At 45.4% G+C, this 19,646-nt stretch overlaps 2 protein-coding genes across 5 annotated transcripts in view; one reads left to right on the top strand and one right to left on the bottom strand.

Annotated features, from left to right (window-relative positions):
- The window catches only part of RPAP1 (RNA polymerase II associated protein 1), an 83,565-nt gene extending 67,428 nt beyond the window's left edge, over window positions 1–16,137 (bottom strand). The window contains exons 1-2 of one of the 2 annotated variants that reach the window (XM_056545585.1): window positions 16,123–16,137; window positions 15,178–15,422 (exon numbers count right to left, since the gene is read on the bottom strand). The gene's annotated coding sequence lies outside the window, so the exon portion shown is untranslated. Of the gene's footprint in view, window positions 1–15,177; window positions 15,423–15,554; window positions 15,906–16,122 lie in introns of those variants that run through there. The other variant, XM_056545583.1, reaches the window with a different exon arrangement.
- The window catches only part of LOC130295169 (transmembrane protein 151B), a 53,106-nt gene that overhangs the window by 6,857 nt on the left and 26,603 nt on the right, over window positions 1–19,646 (top strand). The window contains exon 1 of one of the 3 annotated variants that reach the window (XM_056545588.1): window positions 15,936–16,307. The exons of the other annotated variants lie outside the window; for them this stretch is intronic. Coding sequence (XP_056401563.1) covers window positions 16,209–16,307 — 99 coding nt within the window. The 5' untranslated portion in view covers window positions 15,936–16,208. Of the gene's footprint in view, window positions 1–15,935; window positions 16,308–19,646 lie in introns of those variants that run through there. 3 annotated transcript variants of the gene reach the window in all.

Raw genomic sequence — 19,646 nt, 5'->3', positions numbered from 1 at the left:
TAGCAGTTCCCTATAGGTAGTAATAGCAGCAGCCCGCTTTAGGTAGTACAACAGTAGCCCTCTTTAAAGGGGTACTCCAGTGGAAAAAAAACATTCTAATCAACTGGTGGCAAAAAGTTATACAAATTTGTAAATTACTTCTATTAAAAAATATTAATCCTTCCAGTACTTAGCTTCTGTATGATCCACAGGAAGTTCTTTTCTTTTTGAATTTCCGTTCTGTTCACTTATGGGAGATACTGTATATATAATGTGAGGGGTGGACTCACTTATGGGAGGTACTGTATATATAATGTGAGGGGTGGACTCACTTATGGGAGATACTGTATATATAATGTGAGGAGTGGAGTCACTTATGGGAGATACTGTATATATAATGTGAGAGGTGGAATCACTTATGGGAGATACTGTATATATAATGTGAGGGGTGGACTCACTTATGGGATATACGGTATATAATGTGAGGGGTGGACTCACTTATGGGAGATACTGTATATAATGTGAGGGGTGGACTCACTTATGGGAGATACTGTATATATAATGTGAGGGGTGGAGTCACTTATGGGAGATACTGTATATAATGTGAGGGGTGGACTCACTTATGGGATATACTGTATATAATGTGAGGGGTGGAGTCACTTATGGGAGATACTGTATATATAATGTGAGGGGTGGACTCACTTATGGGATATACTGTATATATAATGTGAGGGGTGGACTCACTTATGGGAGATACTGTATATATAATGTGAGGGGTGGACTCACTTATGGGAGATACTGTATATATCATGTGAGGGGTGGAGTCACTTATGGGATATACTGTTAATATAATGTGAGGGGTGGACTCACTTATGGGAGATACTGTATATATAATGTGAGGGGTGGAGTCACTTATGGGAGATACTGTATATATAATGTGAGGGGTGGACTCACTTATGGGATATACTGTATATAATGTGAGGGGTGGACTCACTTATGGGATATACTGTATATATAATGTGAGGGGTGGACTCACTTATGGGAGATACTGTATATAATGTGAGGGGTGGACTCACTTATGGGAGATACTGTATATATAATGTGAGGGGTGGAGTCACTTATGGGATATACTGTATATATAATGTGAGGGGTGGACTCACTTATGGGAGATACTGTATATATAATGTGAGGGGTGGACTCACTTATGGGATATACTGTATATATAATGTGAGGGGTGGACTCACTTATGGGAGATACTGTATATAATGTGAGGGGTGGACTCACTTATGGGATATACTGTATATAATGTGAGGGGTGGACTCACTTATGGGAGATACTGTATATATAATGTGAGGGGTGGAGTCACTTATGGGAGATACTGTATATATAATGTGAGGGGTGGACTCACTTATGGGATATACTGTATATATAATGTGAGGAGTGGACTCACTTATGGGAGATACTGTATATATAATGTGAGGGGTGGAGTCACTTATGGGAGATACTGTATATATAATGTGAGGTGTGGAGTCACTTATGGGATATACTGTATATATAATGTGAGGGGTGGAGTCACTTATGGGAGATACTGTATATAATGTGAGGGGTGGAGTCACTTATGGGAGATACTGTATATATAATGTGAGGGGTGGAGTCACTTATGGGAGATACTGTATATATAATGTGAGGGGTGGACTCACTTATGGGATATACTGTATATAATGTGAGGGGTGGACTCACTTATGGGAGATACTGTATATATAATGTGAGGGGTGGACTCACTTATGGGAGATACTGTATATATAATGTGAGGGGTGGAGTCACTTATGGGATATACTATATATAATGTGAGGGGTGGACTCACTTATGGGATATACTGTATATATAATGTGAAGGGTGGAGTCACTTATGGGAGATACTGTATATAATGTGAGGGGTGGACTCACTTATGGGAGATACTGTATATATAATGTGAGGGGTGGAGTCACTTATGGGATATACTATATATAATGTGAGGGGTGGACTCACTTATGGGATATACTGTATATAATGTGAGGGGTGGACTCACTTATGGGATATACTGTATATAATGTGAGGGGTGGACTCACTTATGGGAGATACTGTATATATAATGTGAGGGGTGGAGTCACTTATGGGATATACTGTATATATAATGTGAGGGGTGGACTCACTTATGGGAGATACTGTATATATAATGTGAGGGGTGGACTCACTTATGGGAGATACTGTATATATAATGTGAGGGGTGGACTCACTTATGGGATATACTGTATATAATGTGAGGGGTGGACTCACTTATGGGAGATACTGTATATATAATGTGAGGGGTGGAGTCACTTATGGGATATACTGTATATATAATGTGAGGGGTGGACTCACTTATGGGAGATACTGTATATATAATGTGAGGGGTGGACTCACTTATGGGAGATACTGTATATATAATGTGAGGGGTGGACTCACTTATGGGAGATACTGTATATATAATGTGAGGGGTGGAGTCACTTATGGGAGATACTGTATATATAATGTGAGGGGTGGAGTCACTTATGGGAGATACTGTATATAATGTGAGGGGTGGACTCACTTATGGTATATACTGTATATAATGTGAGGGGTGGACTCACTTATGGGAGATACTGTATATATAATGTGAGGGGTGGACTCACTTATGGGAGATACTGTATATATAATGTGAGGGGTGGACTCACTTATGGGAGATACTGTATATATAATGTGAGGGGTGGAGTCACTTATGGGAGATACTGTGTATATAATGTGAGGGGTGGAGTCACTTATGGGAGATACTGTATATATAATGTGAGGGGTGGAGTCACTTATGGGAGATACTGTGTATATAATGTGAGGGGTGGAGTCACTTATGGGAGATACTGTATATATAATGTGAGGGGTGGAGTCACTTATGGGAGATACTGTATATATAATGTGAGGGGTGGACTCACTTATGGGAGATACTGTATATATAATGTGAGGGGTGGACTCACTTATGGGATATACTGTATATATAATGTGAGGGGTGGAGTCACTTATGGGAGATACTGTGTATATAATGTGAGGGGTGGAGTCACTTATGGGAGATACTGTATATATAATGTGAGGGGTGGAGTCACTTATGGGAGATACTGTATATATAATGTGAGGGGTGGACTCACTTATGGGATATACTGTATATATAATGTGAGGGGTGGACTCACTTATAGGAGATACTGTATATATAATGTGAGGGGTGGAGTCACTTATGGGATATACTGTATATATAATGTGAGGGGTGGAGTCACTTATGGGATATACTGTATATATAATGTGAGGGGTGGAGTCACTTATGGGATATACTGTATATATAATGTGAGGGGTGGAGTCACTTATGGGAGATCCTGTACTTCTTTACACACACACACACACACATATATATATGTCACGATGCCGGCTGGCAGGAGGTGGATCCTCTGTGCCAGAGAGGGATTGGCGTGGACCGTGCTAGTGGACCGGTTCTAAGTTACTACTGGTTTTCACCAGAGCCCGCCGCAAAGCGGGATGGTCTTGCTGCGGCGGTAGCAACCAGGTCATATCCACTAGCAACGGCTCAACCTCTCTGACTGCTGAAGATAGGCGCGGTACAAGGGAGTAGACAAAAGCAAGGTCGGACGTAGCAGAAGGTCGGGGCAGGCAGCAAGGATCGTAGTCAGGGGCAACGGCAGGAGGTCTGGAACACAGGCTAGGAACACACAAGGGAACGCTTTCACTAGGCACAAGGGCAACAAGATCCGGCGAGGGAGTGCAGGGGAAGTGAGGTATACATAGGGAGTGCACAGGTGAACACACTAATTGGAACCACTGCGCCAATCAGTGGCGCAGTGGCCCTTTAAATCGCAGAGACCCGGCGCGCGCGCGCCCTAGGGAGCGGGGCCGCGCGCGCCGGGACAGGACCGACGGAGAGCGAGTCAGGTACGGAAGCCGGGGTGCGCATCGCGAGCGGGCGCCACCCGCATCGCGAATCGCATCCCGGCTGGAGGCGGTATCGCAGCGCACCCGGTCAGTGGATCTGACCGGGGCGCTGCCGTAGCGAGAATGTTGCGAGCGCTCCGGGGAGGAGCGGGGACCCGGAGCGCTCGGCGTAACAGTACCCCCCCCCTTGGGTCTCCCCCTCTTCTTGGAGCCTGAGAACCCGAGGACCAGACTTTTGTCTAGGATATTGTCCTCAGGTTCCCAGGATCTCTCTTCAGGACCACAGCCCTCCCAGTCAACTGTATATATAATGTGAGGGGTGGAGTCACTTATGGGAGATACTGTATATAATGTGAGGGGTGGACTCACTTATGGGAGATACTGTATATAATGTGAGGGGTGGACTCACTTATGGGAGATACTGTATATAATGTGAGGGGTGGACTCACTTATGGGAGATACTGTATATAAAATGTGAGGGGTGGACTCACTTATGGGAGATACTGTATATATCATGTGAGGGGTGGACTCACTTATGGGAGATACTGTATATATAATGTGAGGGGTGGACTCACTTATGGGATATACTGTATATAATGTGAGGGGTGGACTCACTTATGGGATATACTGTATATATAATGTGAGGGGTGGACTCACTTATGGGAGATACTGTATATATAATGTGAGGGGTGGACTCACTTATGGGATATACTGTATATAATGTGAGGGGTGGACTCACTTATGGGATATACTGTATATATAATGTGAGGGGTGGACTCACTTATGGGAGATACTGTATGTATAATGTGAGGGGTGAACTCACTTATGGGAGATACTGTATATAATGTGAGGGCTGGACTCACTTATGGGAGATACTGTATATATAATGTGAGGGGTGGACTCACTTATGGGAGATACTGTATATAATGTGAGGGGAGGAGTCACTTATGGGAGATACTGTATATATAATGTGAGGGGTGGAGTCACTTATGGGAGATACTGTATATATAATGTGAGGGGTGGACTCACTTATGGGAGATACTGTATATATAATGTGAGGGGTGGACTCACTTATGGGATATACTGTATATATAATGTGAGGGGTGGAGTCACTTATGGGAGATACTGTATATATCATGTGAGGGGTGGACTCACTTATGGGAGATACTGTATATATAATGTGAGGGGTGGACTCACTTATGGGATATACTGTATATATAATGTGAGGGGTGGACTCACTTATGGGAGAAACTGTATATAATGTGAGGGGTGGACTCACTTATGGGAGATACTGTATATAATGTGAGGGGTGGACTCACTTATGGGAGATACTGTATATATAATGTGAGGGGTGAACTCACTTATGGGAGATACTGTATATATAATGTGAGGGGTGGAGTCACTTATGGGAGATACTGTATATATAATGTGAGGGGTGGACTCACTTATGGGAGATACTGTATATATAATGTGAGGGGTGGAGTCACTTATGGGAGATACTGTATATATAATGTGAGGGGTGAACTCACTTATGGGAGATACTGTATATATAATGTGAGGGGTGGAGTCACTTATGGTATATACTGTATATATAATGTGAGGGGTGGACTCACTTATGGGAGATACTGTATATAATGTGAGGGGTGGAGTCACTTATGGGATATACTGTATATATAATGTGAGGGGTGGACTCACTTATGGGAGATACTGTATATATAATGTGAGGGGTGGAGTCACTTATGGGATATACTGTATATATAATGTGAGGGGTGGAGTCACTTATGGGAGATACTGTATATATAATGTGAGGGGTGGACTCACTTATGGGAGATACTGTATATATAATGTGAGGGGTGGACTCACTTATGGGATATACTGTATATATAATGTGAGGGGTGGACTCACTTATGGGAGATACTGTATATATAATGTGAGGGGTGGACTCACTTATGGGAGATACTGTATATATAATGTGAGGGGTGGACTCACTTATGGGATATACTGTATATATAATGTGAGGGGTGGACTCACTTATGGGAGATACTGTATATAATGTGAGGGGTGGACTCACTTATGGGATATACTGTATATATAATGTGAGGGGTGGAGTCACTTATGGGAGATACTGTATATATCATGTGAGGGGTGGACTCACTTATGGGAGATACTGTATATATAATGTGAGGGGTGGACTCACTTATGGGATATACTGTATATAATGTGAGGGGTGGACTCACTTATGGGATATACTGTATATATAATGTGAGGGGTGGAGTCACTTATGGGAGATACTGTATATATAATGTGAGGGGTGGACTCACTTATGGGAGATACTGTATATAATGTGAGGGGTGGACTCACTTATGGGATATACTGTATATATAATGTGAGGGGTGGACTCACTTATGGGATATACTGTATATATAATGTGAGGGGTGGACTCACTTATGGGATATACTGTATATATAATGTGAGGGGTGGACTCACTTATGGGAGATACTGTATATATAATGTGAGGGTGGAGTCACTTATGGGATATACTGTATATATAATGTGAGGGGTGGACTCACTTATGGGAGATACTGTATATATAATGTGAGGGGTGGAGTCACTTATGGTATATACTGTAAATATAATGTGAGGGGTGGACTCACTTATGGGAGATACTGTATATAATGTGAGGGGTGGAGTCACTTATGGGATATACTGTATATATCATGTGAGGGGTGGACTCACTTATGGGATATACTGTATATATAATGTGAGGGGTGGAGTCACTTATGGGAGATACTGTATATATAATGTGAGGGGTGGAGTCACTTATGGGATATACTGTATATATAATGTGAGGGGTGGAGTCACTTATGGGATATACTGTATATATAATGTGAGGGGTGGAGTCACTTATGGGATATACTGTGTATATAATGTGAGGGGTGGACTCACTTATGGGAGATACTGTATATAATGTGAGGGGTGGACTTACCTATGGTATATACTGTATATAATGTGAGGGGTGGACTCACTTATGGGATATACTGTATATATAATGTGAGTGGTAGAGTCACTTATGGGATATACTGTATATATAATGTGAGGGGTGGACTCACTTATGGGAGATACTGTATATATAATGTGAGGGGTGGACTCACTTATGGGATATACTGTATATAATGTGAGGGGTGGACTCACTTATGGGAAATACTGTATATATAATGTGAGGGGTGGAATCACTTATGGGAGATACTGTATATATAATCTGAGGGGTGAACTCACTTATGTATATACTGTATATAATGTGAGGGGTGGAGTCACTTATGTATATACTGTATATATAATGTGAGGGGTGGAGTCACTTATGGGAGATACTGTATATAATGTGAGGGGTGGACTCACTTATGGGATATACTGTATATAATGTGAGGGGTGGACTCACTTATGGAATATACTGTATATAATGTGAGGGGTGGAGTCACTTATGGGAAATATTGTATATATAATGTGAGGGGTGGAGTCACTTATGGGAAATATTGTATATATAATGTGAGGGGTGGAGTCACTTATGGGAAATATTGTATATATAATGTGAGGGGTGGAGTCACTTATGGGAAATATTGTATATATAATGTGAGGGGTGGAGTCACTTATGGGAAATATTGTATATATAATGTGAGGGGTGGAGTCACTTATGGGAGATCCTGTACTTCTTTACACACACACACACACACATATATATATGTCACGATGCCGGCTGGCAGGAGGTGGATCCTCTGTGCCAGAGAGGGATTGGCGTGGACCGTGCTAGTGGACCGGTTCTAAGTTACTACTGGTTTTCACCAGAGCCCGCCGCAAAGCGGGATGGTCTTGCTGCGGCGGTAGTAACCAGGTCATATCCACTAGCAACGGCTCAACCTCTCTGACTGCTGAAGATAGGCGCGGTACAAGGGAGTAGACAAAAGCAAGGTCGGACGTAGCAGAAGGTCGGGGCAGGCAGCAAGGATCGTAGTCAGGGGCAACGGCAGGAGGTCTGGAACACAGGCTAGGAACACACAAGGGAACGCTTTCACTAGGCACAAGGGCAACAAGATCCGGCGAGGGAGTGCAGGGGAAGTGAGGTATACATAGGGAGTGCACAGGTGAACACACTAATTGGAACCACTGCGCCAATCAGTGGCGCAGTGGCCCTTTAAATCGCAGAGACCCGGTGCGCGCGCGCCCTAGGGAGCGGGGCCGCGCGCGCCGGGACAGGACCGACGGAGAGCGAGTCAGGTACGGAAGCCGGGGTGCGCATCGCGAGCGGGCGCCACCCGCATCGCGAATCGCATCCCGGCTGGAGGCGGTATCGCAGCGCACCCGGTCAGTGGATCTGACCGGGGCGCTGCCGTAGCGAGAATGTTGCGAGCGCTCCGGGGAGGAGCGGGGACCCGGAGCGCTCGGCGTAACAGTACCCCCCCCCTTGGGTCTCCCCCTCTTCTTGGAGCCTGAGAACCCGAGGACCAGACTTTTGTCTAGGATATTGTCCTCAGGTTCCCAGGATCTCTCTTCAGGACCACAGCCCTCCCAGTCAACCAAAAAAAAGGTTTTTCCTCTGACCTTTTTGGAGGCCAGTATCTCCTTTACGGGAAAGATGTCCGAAGAACCGGAGACAGGAGTGGGAGAAATAAGTTTAGGAGAGAAACGGTTGATGATGAGCGGTTTAAGAAGAGAGACATGGAAGGCATTAGGAATACGAAGAGAAGGAGGAAGAAGAAGTTTGTAAGAGACAGGATTAATTTGGCACAAGATTTTGAAAGGACCAAGATAGCGTGGTCCCAATTTGTATCTGGGAACACGGAAGCGGACATATTTAGCGGAGAGCCATACCTTGTCTCCGGGAGAAAAAATGGGGGGAGCTCTTCTTTTCTTATCGGCAAACTTTTTCATGCGCGAAGAAGCCTGTAAGAGAGAATTTTGGGTCTCTTTCCATATGGTGGAAAGATCACGAGTTATTTCATCCACAGCGGGCAAACCAGAGGGCAAGGGAGTAGGGAGGGGAGGAAGAGGGTGACGGCCGTACACCACGAAAAATGGGGATTTGGAAGAAGATTCAGAGACTCTGAAGTTGTACGAGAATTCGGCCCATGGTAGAAGATCTGCCCAGTCATCCTGGCGGGAGGAAACAAAATGCCGTAAATAATCACCCAGGACCTGGTTAATTCTTTCTACTTGCCCATTGGATTGAGGATGATAAGCAGAAGAAAAGTTTAATTTAATCTTGAGTTGTTTACAGAGAGCCCTCCAGAATTTTGACACGAATTGGACGCCTCTATCCGAGACGATCTGCGTGGGCAACCCGTGAAGACGAAAAATGTGTACAAAAAATTGTTTTGCCAACTGAGGCGCTGAAGGAAGTCCAGGAAGAGGAATAAAATGTGCCATCTTAGAAAATCGATCAACGACCACCCAAACAACAGTGTTGCCACGGGATGGGGGTAAGTCTGTAATAAAGTCCATACCAATCAGAGACCAAGGCTGTTCGGGGACAGGCAGAGGATGAAGGAGACCAGCAGGCTTCTGGCGAGGAGTCTTATCCCGGGCACAGATAGTGCAGGCCCGCACAAAATCAACAACATCCGTCTCCAGAGTCGGCCACCAATAGAAACGAGAGATGAGTTGCAAGGATTTTTTGATGCCCGTATGGCCTGCGAGGTGGGAGGAGTGACCCCATTTGAGGATTCCGAGGCGTTGGCGTGGAGAAACGAAGGTCTTCCCTGGAGGAGTTTGCCTGATGGAGGCTGGAGAAGTGGAGATCAGGCAGTCAGGAGGAATGATGTGTTGCGGAGAGAGCTCTACTTCCGAGGCATCCGAGGAACGAGAGAGAGCATCGGCCCTAATGTTCTTGTCGGCAGGGCGAAAGTGAATTTCAAAATTAAACCGGGCAAAGAACAGAGACCACCTGGCCTGGCGAGGGTTCAGCCGTTGGGCAGACTGGAGATAGGAGAGATTCTTGTGATCGGTGTAAATAATAACTGGAAATTTTGATCCCTCCAGCAGATGCCTCCATTCCTCAAGTGCTAATTTAATGGCCAGTAGCTCTCGATCCCCGATGGAGTAGTTCCTCTCCGCCGGAGAGAAGGTCCTAGAAAAAAAATCACAAGTAACAGCATGCCCAGAAGAATTTTTTTGTAGAAGAACCGCTCCAGCTCCCACTGAGGAGGCATCAACCTCCAATAGGAAGGGTTTAGATGGGTCAGGTCTGGAGAGCACGGGAGCAGAAGAAAAGGCAGACTTGAGCCGTTTAAAGGCGTCTTCCGCTTGAGGAGGCCATGACTTAGGATTGGCATTCTTCTTGGTTAAAGCCACGATAGGAGCCACAATGGTGGAAAAATGTGGAATAAATTGTCTGTAATAATTGGCGAACCCCAAAAAACGTTGGATAGCACAGAGTCCGGAGGGGCGTGGCCAATCTAAGACGGCAGAGGGTCCATTTGTAGTCCCTGGCCAGAGACCAAGTATCCTAGGAAAGGAAGAGATTGACATTCAAACAGACATTTCTCCATTTTGGCATAAAGTTGATTGTCACGAAGTCTCTGAAGAACCATGCGGACATGCTGGCGGTGTTCTTCTAGGTTGGCAGAAAAAATCAGAATATCGTCCAGATACACAACAACACAGGAATATAAGAGATCACGAAAAATTTCATTAACAAAGTCTTGGAAGACGGCAGGGGCGTTGCACAGGCCAAAGGGCATAACCAAATACTCAAAGTGTCCATCTCTAGTGTTAAATGCCGTTTTCCATTCGTCCCCCTCCCTGATGCGGATGAGATTATAAGCACCTCTTAAGTCCAGTTTGGTAAAGATGTGGGCACCTTGGAGGCGATCAAAGAGTTCAGAGATAAGAGGTAGGGGGTAGCGGTTCTTTACCGTGATTTTATTAAGTCCGCGGTAGTCAATGCAAGGACGTAGGGAGCCATCTTTTTTTGGACACAAAGAAGAATCCAGCTCCGGCAGGAGAGGAGGATTTGCGGATAAACCCCTTTTTTAAATTTTCCTGGATGTACTCAGACATAGCAAGAGTCTCAGGGGCGGACAGAGGATAAATTCTGCCCCGGGGTGGAGTAGTGCCCGGGAGGAGGTCAATAGGACAGTCATAAGGCCTGTGAGGAGGTAAAGTCTCAGCTTGTTTTTTGCAAAATACGTCAGCATAGTCCATATAGGCCTTAGGGAGACCGGTTACAGGGGGAACCACAGGGTCACGGCAGGGAGTATTGGGAACCGGTTTAAGGCAGTCTTTGAAACAAGAGGTACCCCAGCTCTTGATCTCTCCTGTGGACCAATCAAGGGTTGGGGAATGGCGTTGAAGCCATGGTAGTCCAAGGAGAATTTCGGAAGTGCAATTGGAGAGGACCAAAAACTCAATTTTTTCGTGATGAGGTCCGATGCACATTAGGAGGGGTTCCGTGCGGTAACGCACGGCACAGTCCAATCTTTCATTGTTAACGCAATTGTTGTAGAGGGGTCTGGCGAGACTGGTCACTGGGATGTTGAACCTGTTGATGAGAGAGACCAAAATAAAGTTTCCTGCAGATCCGGAATCCAAGAAGGCCTTAGTGGAGAAGGAGAAGGTAGAGGCAGATATCCGCACAGGCACTGTAAGACGTGGAGAAGCAGAGTTGACATCAAGGACTGTTTCACCTTTGTGCGGAGTCAGCGTACGTCTTTCCAGGCGGGGAGGACGGATAGGACAATCCTTCAGGAAGTGTTCGGTACCGGCACAGTACAGGCAGAGATTCTCCATGCGGCGTCGTGTCCTCTCTTGAGGAGTCAGGCGAGACCGGTCAACTTGCATAGCCTCCACGGCGGGAGGCACAGGAACGGATTGCAGAGGACCAGAGGAGAGAGGAGCCGGGGAGAAAAAACGCCTCATGCGAACAAAGTCCATATCCTGGCGGAGCTCCTGACGCCTTTCGGAAAAACGCATGTCAATGCGAGTGGCTAGATGAATGAGTTCATGTAGGTTAGCAGGAATTTCTCGTGCGGCCAGAACATCTTTAATGTTGCTGGATAGGCCTTTTTTAAAGGTCGCGCAGAGGGCCTCATCATTCCAGGACAATTCGGAAGCAAGGGTACGGAATTGTATGGCGTACTCGCCAACGGAAGAATTACCCTGGACTAGGTTCAGCAGGGCAGTCTCAGCAGAAGAGGCTCGGGCAGGTTCCTCAAAGACACTTCGAATTTCCGAGAAGAAGGAGTGTACAGAGGCAGTGACGGGGTCATTGCGGTCCCAGAGCGGTGTGGCCCATGACAGGGCTTTTCCAGACAGAAGGCTGACTACGAAAGCCACCTTAGACCTTTCAGTAGGAAACTGGTCCGACATCATCTCCAAGTGCAGGGAACATTGTGAAAGAAAGCCACGGCAAAACTTAGAGTCCCCATCAAATTTATCCGGCAAGGATAGTCGTAGGCTGGAAGCGGCCACTCGCTGCGGAGGAGGTGCAGGAGCTGGCGGAGGAGATGATTGCTGAAGCTGTGGTAGTAGCTGCTGAAGCATCACGGTTAGTTGAGACAGCTGATGGCCTTGTTGCGCTATCTGTTGTGACTGCTGGGCGACCACCGTGGTGAGGTCGGCGACAACTGGCAGAGGTACTTCAGCAGGATCCATGGCCGGATCTACTGTCACGATGCCGGCTGGCAGGAGGTGGATCCTCTGTGCCAGAGAGGGATTGGCGTGGACCGTGCTAGTGGACCGGTTCTAAGTTACTACTGGTGTTCACCAGAGCCCGCCGCAAAGCGGGATGGTCTTGCTGCGGCGGTAGTAACCAGGTTGTATCCACTAGCAACGGCTCAACCTCTCTGACTGCTGAAGATAGGCGCGGTACAAGGGAGTAGACAAAAGCAAGGTCGGACGTAGCAGAAGGTCGGGGCAGGCAGCAAGGATCGTAGTCAGGGGCAACGGCAGGAGGTCTGGAACACAGGCTAGGAACACACAAGGGAACGCTTTCACTAGGCACAAGGGCAACAAGATCCGGCGAGGGAGTGCAGGGGAAGTGAGGTATACATAGGGAGTGCACAGGTGAACACACTAATTGGAACCACTGCGCCAATCAGTGGCGCAGTGGCCCTTTAAATCGCAGAGACCCGGCGCGCGCGCGCCCTAGGGAGCGGGGCCGTGCGCGCCGGCACAGGACCGACGGAGAGCGAGTCAGGTACGGAAGCCGGGGTGCGCATCGCGAGCGGGCGCCACCCGCATCGCGAATTGCATCCCGGCTGGAGGCGGTATCGCAGCGCACCCAGTCAGTGGATCTGACCGGGGCGCTGCCGTAGCGAGAATGTTGTGAGCGCTCCGGGGAGGAGCGGGGACCCAGAGCGCTCGGCGTAACAATATATATATATAGCATTATCTTTTGGATATCTTGACACGCTGATTACAGTTTAGAATTCTGCTTTCCTTTTTATTTGATTGTTTTGTGCCTAGTCATGAGTTTCTTTGTTATGTATGACTATACTCCCAAGAGTTTTGTGCTAATGCAACCAGTTGAAGCACTGTCCTAAACATAAAAAAGAAATCACAATATAGTCAGTGCTTTGTAAATTGTTATTTATTTATTTTAACATGCACAATGTTTAAAAATAGTCTCTTATATAGCATTGTTCTTGCCTAACTGTCATTAAAAAGGCATTGCACATTCCACATGGGGCACTCCGGTGGAAAACAAATGTTTTCATATCAACTGGTGCCAGAAAGTTATATAGATTTGTAAATTACTTCTATTAAAAGATCTTAATCCTTCCAGTAATTATCAGCTGCTGTATGCTCCAGAGGAAGTTGTGTAGTTCTTTCCAGTCTGACCACAGTGCTCTCTGCTGACACCTCTGTCCGTGTGAGGAACTGCCCAGAGCAAGTGCAAACCCCCATAGCAAACCTCTTCTGCTCTGGACAGTTCCTGACACAGACAGAGGTGTCAGCAGAGAGCACTCTGGCCATACTGAAAAGAACTACACAACTTCTTCTGGAGCATACAGCAGCTGATAAGTACTGGAAGGAATAAGATTTTTAAATAGAAGTAATTTACAAATCTGTATAATTCTCCGGCACCAGTTTAAAAATATTTGTCTTCCGATAGAGTACCCTTTTAAATAAGGAATGTGTGTTTTTGGGTGTGTGTAATACAGTGGTCCCTCAAGTTACAATATTAATTGGTTCCAGGACGACCATTGTATGTTGAAACCATTGTATGTTGAGACCAGAACTCTATGGAAACTTGGTAATTGGTTCCGAAGCCACCAAAATGTCATCCAAAAATAGGAAGAAGTGAGGATTAAAGAAAAATAAGTAGATAACTAATACAGATAAAGCAAATCCTTACATATAAAAGTAATAAAGATCTGCTGGGAGCTGTAGTCACTGTCTATGTAGAGGACAGGAGCTTCTTCAGGGTCCTGTACAGAACACAAATTTGGGGAGATTTATCAAAACCTGTCCAGAGGAAAAGTTGCCCAGTTGCCCATAGCAACCAATCAGATCGCTTCTTTCATTTTACAGAGGCCTTGTTAAAAATGAAAGAAGCCAGCTGATTGGTTGCGATGGGCAACTGGGCAACTTTTCCTCTGCACAGGTTTTGATAAATCTCCCCAATGTCCTAAAAAAAAAGTAAAATGGAGCCGCCCTCACCTGGTGTCCAAAGGAGCAACTAACCCTGGCACAGGTAAAGAGTACAGAACATGTAATACCTCCCTGCACAGTAGGGGGCGCTACCAGACACCAGTCAGTGCATACACTTCAGTAATACAGGGGTTTTACCAGTGAATGCCCATTCTGATTGGTCAGTTCTTCCGGCCATTGACACGTTTCGCAGATCTGGACTGTCTGCAGCATTGTATGTTGAGTCTGGTTTCACGTTGCAATGGTACAGAAAAAAACCATTGTATGTTGAAACTATTGTGAACTTAGGGATCACTGTATAGTGTTTCCTAACCAGGATGCTACCACCTGTTGCAAAACTACAACTCCCAGCATGCCCGGACAGCCGGAGGCTGTCCGGGCGTGCTGGAAGTTGTAGTTTTGCAACAGCTGGAGGCACCCTGGTTGGGAAACAGTGGTTTAATATATAAAACATAGCTGATTTATTTAAAGCCCATAGCTTAAACTTTACATCCGAACAAAGTCGAAATACTCCCCCCAAAACATCTCCTAGAACAGATCTGCACCAAGGTTTGTTCTTCATCTCACCTTCAAAGCGTGACGCCTCTCCTGATATCACTGTTGTTCTCCCCGCTTCTACCCTTGCTCGATTTTACCGTGGATCCAGATGTTTTCCACTGATCTGACACCAAAACATCTCTAGTCCCAGGTTACGAAAGCGCTGCTAGGAAGCACAACCCTTCGGCGTCTACCTCTTTAATTCCCACCTGCAACTCCCAACAGGATTTTCTCATTGCTGCTCTATGATCGCCAGAGCCAGAAATAGAAACTGTCTGTAAAAGAAAGGAATAATTGGTTAGAAATAATGCAGACTGGGAAAGTTACAAGCGTCTATCGCCAATGACCGCAGAGAGGGTGTGTGTGGAAAAAAAAAAGGGGCATAGGGGTGATTTAGAAGGACCTACAGAAGGACCTTGCTAATGTTCTTGGCAGCGCACCAAAGGGGGGACCTGCAGATGTATGAAGTCACCGTTGATGTACAATGCTTTTCTTTATACCAAGTGGATACAGTGTGTCTCGGTATATGGATTTGCTGATACCTCCTGCTCTTTGATTCATTACTGAGGAAGAAAAGGGGGGGTGTGCACACAACTGAGACATCAGAAGCGGAAAACGGAGACTTGACTCCACACACATCCCCAGTGGTCCACTATCATTTCGCTGCCTGCTGCTTTAACGTAGAGTTGTCTTCCTCCCTGCAGTACCCAGCAGGTTGCCAGCTACGTTGTCCAATGTGGCGTTTGTGTTCCTGCGGATAAGGTGACCCTTAGCAGAAGGGACTGCGATGGGGGGGGGTTTAGTATTTTTTCTCCCTCCTCTCTTCTCGATACGGGCTGCTAAAGAGGGTGAATAGGGAGGGGAGAGACTAGAGAGAGAGAGAGAGAGAGAATATGTCGATCCGGGCTCATATATGGGACTGAAGAACTGTGGTAGTGAGTGCAGTCTGCAGTCTTTGGCTGAGTGCTTCCCTACCCTAAGTGATGCCTGGCATCTTCTCCTGGGCAACAGGAATTCCTTCCACTGCATAAGGGCGACCTGGAGGAATAGAATGGCAAAGGATGTCTACTGAGGTGGAAAGTGAAGCAGCTGCTGAAACCCCTGCAGATACCCCAGGTGCCAATGACATAACTACACCAGAGGTGGATGTGAGAGAGGAGGTGAGCGATGAAGGTCGTTTATACTGTTATATATATATATATTTATAAAATATATATATATATATATAAATATATATATAAAAAAAAATATATATATATATATAAATAAAAACAAATATATATATATATAAATATATATAAAAAAATATATAAATATATATAAAAAAAATATATATATATATATACATATATAAATATATATATATACATATATAAATATATATATATATATAAATATATATCTGTACAATGTCATACCTTGCTCTTATAAAACATAAACACAACAGTTCTTCCCGTGCACACAGATACATATCCGTGCCTATGGATGGGTGTCTTTACGTTTTTATGTGCTTGTGTATCCTTATGGATTTATATAACTCTTGCATTGTAGAATAGTTGCAGGTAGTAAATACCGTGTCGCCGTTTTGTCACCGTGTATTGTTTTACGCCTTGATTTTAACACCGTTACTAATTCGGTCTTTTGCCAAAAAAAAAAAGAAGAAAAAAAAATCTCCTTTAAAATCTGTCAAGGTAAGTCTATGTCAGGCTCCAGCAGCCCAGGGGTTACGCTGCTGGTAGTAAGGCACTCAGGCTGCAGTGCTGAGCATCCTCCTTCTTCTTCCACACTACCCCACTGATGAGAGATGTGAAGAGCCAATGTGCAGCTATGAGATAAGGCAGACATCCGACAGCACATTAAACAGAGGGACGTGTTCAATGCAGAACCTTGCAGGTCGTATTATTTTCCTGCAGGCTTCCCGCCCCTATGTGCCAAACACACAATGCGCCGGGGGGGGGAAAGCTAGGCTAAGTCCAATGACAACAATACTTATCTCTTTGGCAATGCTGCATTGAACGCTTTGCAGGCATGAGGTTAAAAACCTAAAAAAAACACTGCAGTTCTGGTGTTTTGTTTTTTTTCACTTGCAGGGAAGTCTGATGCAGACGTCAGCTGCTCATTACAGTGGAAACCTGCAGCCTTATCCGTATCCGCAAGTGATACCTGCCCACCCTGCATAACCTCAGTATTTGGCTCTGGCAGAAAGTTAAAAAAGCAGATATGAATATTTAAAGGAGAAGTATCATGCATAAAAAAAACGTATCCCCCTATTCTGGAGATAGGGGATAAGTTTTAGATCACGGGGGTCCGACCGCTAGCGGTCGGACCCCCGTGATCTAAAACTTATCCCCTATCCTGTGGACAAGGGATACATTTTTATGCATGATACTTCTCCTTTAGGGTCTATTCACATGTACAGTATTCTGCGCAGATTTGATGCGCAGGATTTCAAGTCACTCAGTTTACATTGAAATCTGCAGCAGAATATGATGCACATCAAATCTGCGCAGATTACTGTACGTGTGAATAGACCCTTAGGGTACGTTCACGCGTACGCAGATTTGATGCGCAGGATTTGATGCACACGATTTTCTGCTGCAGATTTCAGTGTAAACTGAATGACTTGAAATCCTGCAGATCGGCAGTTACAAATCCTGCGCATCAAATCTGCGCAGGATCCTGCATGTGTGAACGTACCCTTAAAGGGGTACTCTGGAGGAAAACTTTTAGTTGTATATATATATATATATATCTCAACTGGTGCCAGAAAGTTAAACAGATGTGTAAATTACTTCTATTAAAAAATCTTAATCCTTCCAGTACTTATTAGCTGCTGAATACTACAGAGGAAATTCTTTTCTTTTTGGAACGCAGACAGAGCTCTCTGCTGACATCACGAGCACAGTGCTCTCTGCTGACATCTCTGTCCATTTTAGGAACTGTCCAGAGCAGCATATGTTTGCTATGGGGATTTTCTCCTACTCTTGACAGTTCTTAAAATGGACAGAGATATCAGCAGAGAGCACTGTGGTCGTGATGTCAGCAAAGAGCTCTGTGTTCCAAAAAGAAAAGAATTTCCTCTATAGTATTCAGCAGCTAATAAGTACTGGAAGGATTAAGATTTTTTTTATAGAAGTAATTTAAAACCTGTTTAACTTCTTGCCACCAGTTGATTTAGAAAAAAAAAAGTTTTCCACCGGAGTACCCCTTTAACAGTTAGTATGGATTTATCAAAACCTGTGTTATTTTGGCGTCTTCTTTAAACCCAACTACAATGATGGTGATGATAATGGAGATGCAAGTCCCTTTGACTTGCATAGGCAGCGATGTAACACATGGCTTGACGTTAAAGGAAAACTGTCAGCTTGCTCCCCCCGCACTAACCAGCGGTACTGGCTGATCAGTTTGATACCTACTGTGCCCGGATCCGCCCGAAATCTTCGTTTTTTCCGTATATGCTAATTAGGTGCTAATTTGCACTCTGACGTCACTGCTGCCGGCTGCAGCGCTGCCCAGCTCATCAATATTCCTCCCCTCCCTCTGCCTCTCCCTCTTCATTACAGAGCGGGGAGAAGAGGGAGAGGCGGAGGGTGGGGAGGAATATTGATGAGCTGGGCGGCGCTGCAGCCGGCAGCAGTGACATCAGAGTGCCAATTAACTACGCCTGTGCCAGTTAGCACTTCATTGGCATATAGGGAAAAACGATGATATCGGCAGAACGCTCGGGCGGATCCGGGGACAGTAAGCATCAGACTGATCAGCGTCCCCGCACTACCAGCCTGTACCGCTGGTTAGTGCAGCGGGAGCAAGCTGACAGTTTTCCTTTAAAGGGGTACTCCGGCGCTTAGACATCTTATCCCCTATCCAAAGGATAGGGGATAAGATGCCTGATCACGGGGATCCCACTGCTGTCACGCCCCCTCCCATAGGCTTGCATTGAGGGGCGCAGCGTGACGTCACACAGGGGCAGAGGCGTGACGTCACACGCCGCCGGCCCGTGGTCGACGGTAATCAGACCCGGAGCGAACATGCTCCGCGGACTGATTTTAACTGGGGTGCTGCGTGCAAGATCACGGGGGTCCCCAGCAATCAGGCATCTTATCCCCTATCCTTTGGATAGGGGATAAGATGTCTAAGCGCCGGAGTACCCCTTCACATGCAGGTTGGCTATGACAGCTCAAGTGTGTTTTGTTATAGATAGTACATTGTTTTGTGAATTAACAGTATCAATACCTAAATATTGGGAATGGTATTGATGCACAGCTAGGGTACCTTTCCCTGCACCATAGATTGAAGACGAAGCAAACAGAAGGGAATCCCTCCATTAAACAAACATGTTCTCAAAGGATATATAAAAAATGGTTTAAAGGGGTACTCTTGTGGAAAACTATTATTTTTTTTTTTTTTAAATCAACTGGTGCCAGAAAGTTACACAGATTTGTAAATTACTTCTATTAAAAAATCCCAATCCTTTGAGTTTTTATCAGCTGCTGTATGAT

The sequence above is a fragment of the Hyla sarda genome, chromosome 11 (genome assembly GCF_029499605.1).
Source record: "Hyla sarda isolate aHylSar1 chromosome 11, aHylSar1.hap1, whole genome shotgun sequence".
In the NCBI taxonomy this organism is placed as follows: Eukaryota; Metazoa; Chordata; class Amphibia; order Anura; family Hylidae; genus Hyla; species Hyla sarda.
Note: the sequence above shows the minus strand (reverse complement) of the source record. Positions and strands in the feature narration are given on the sequence as shown.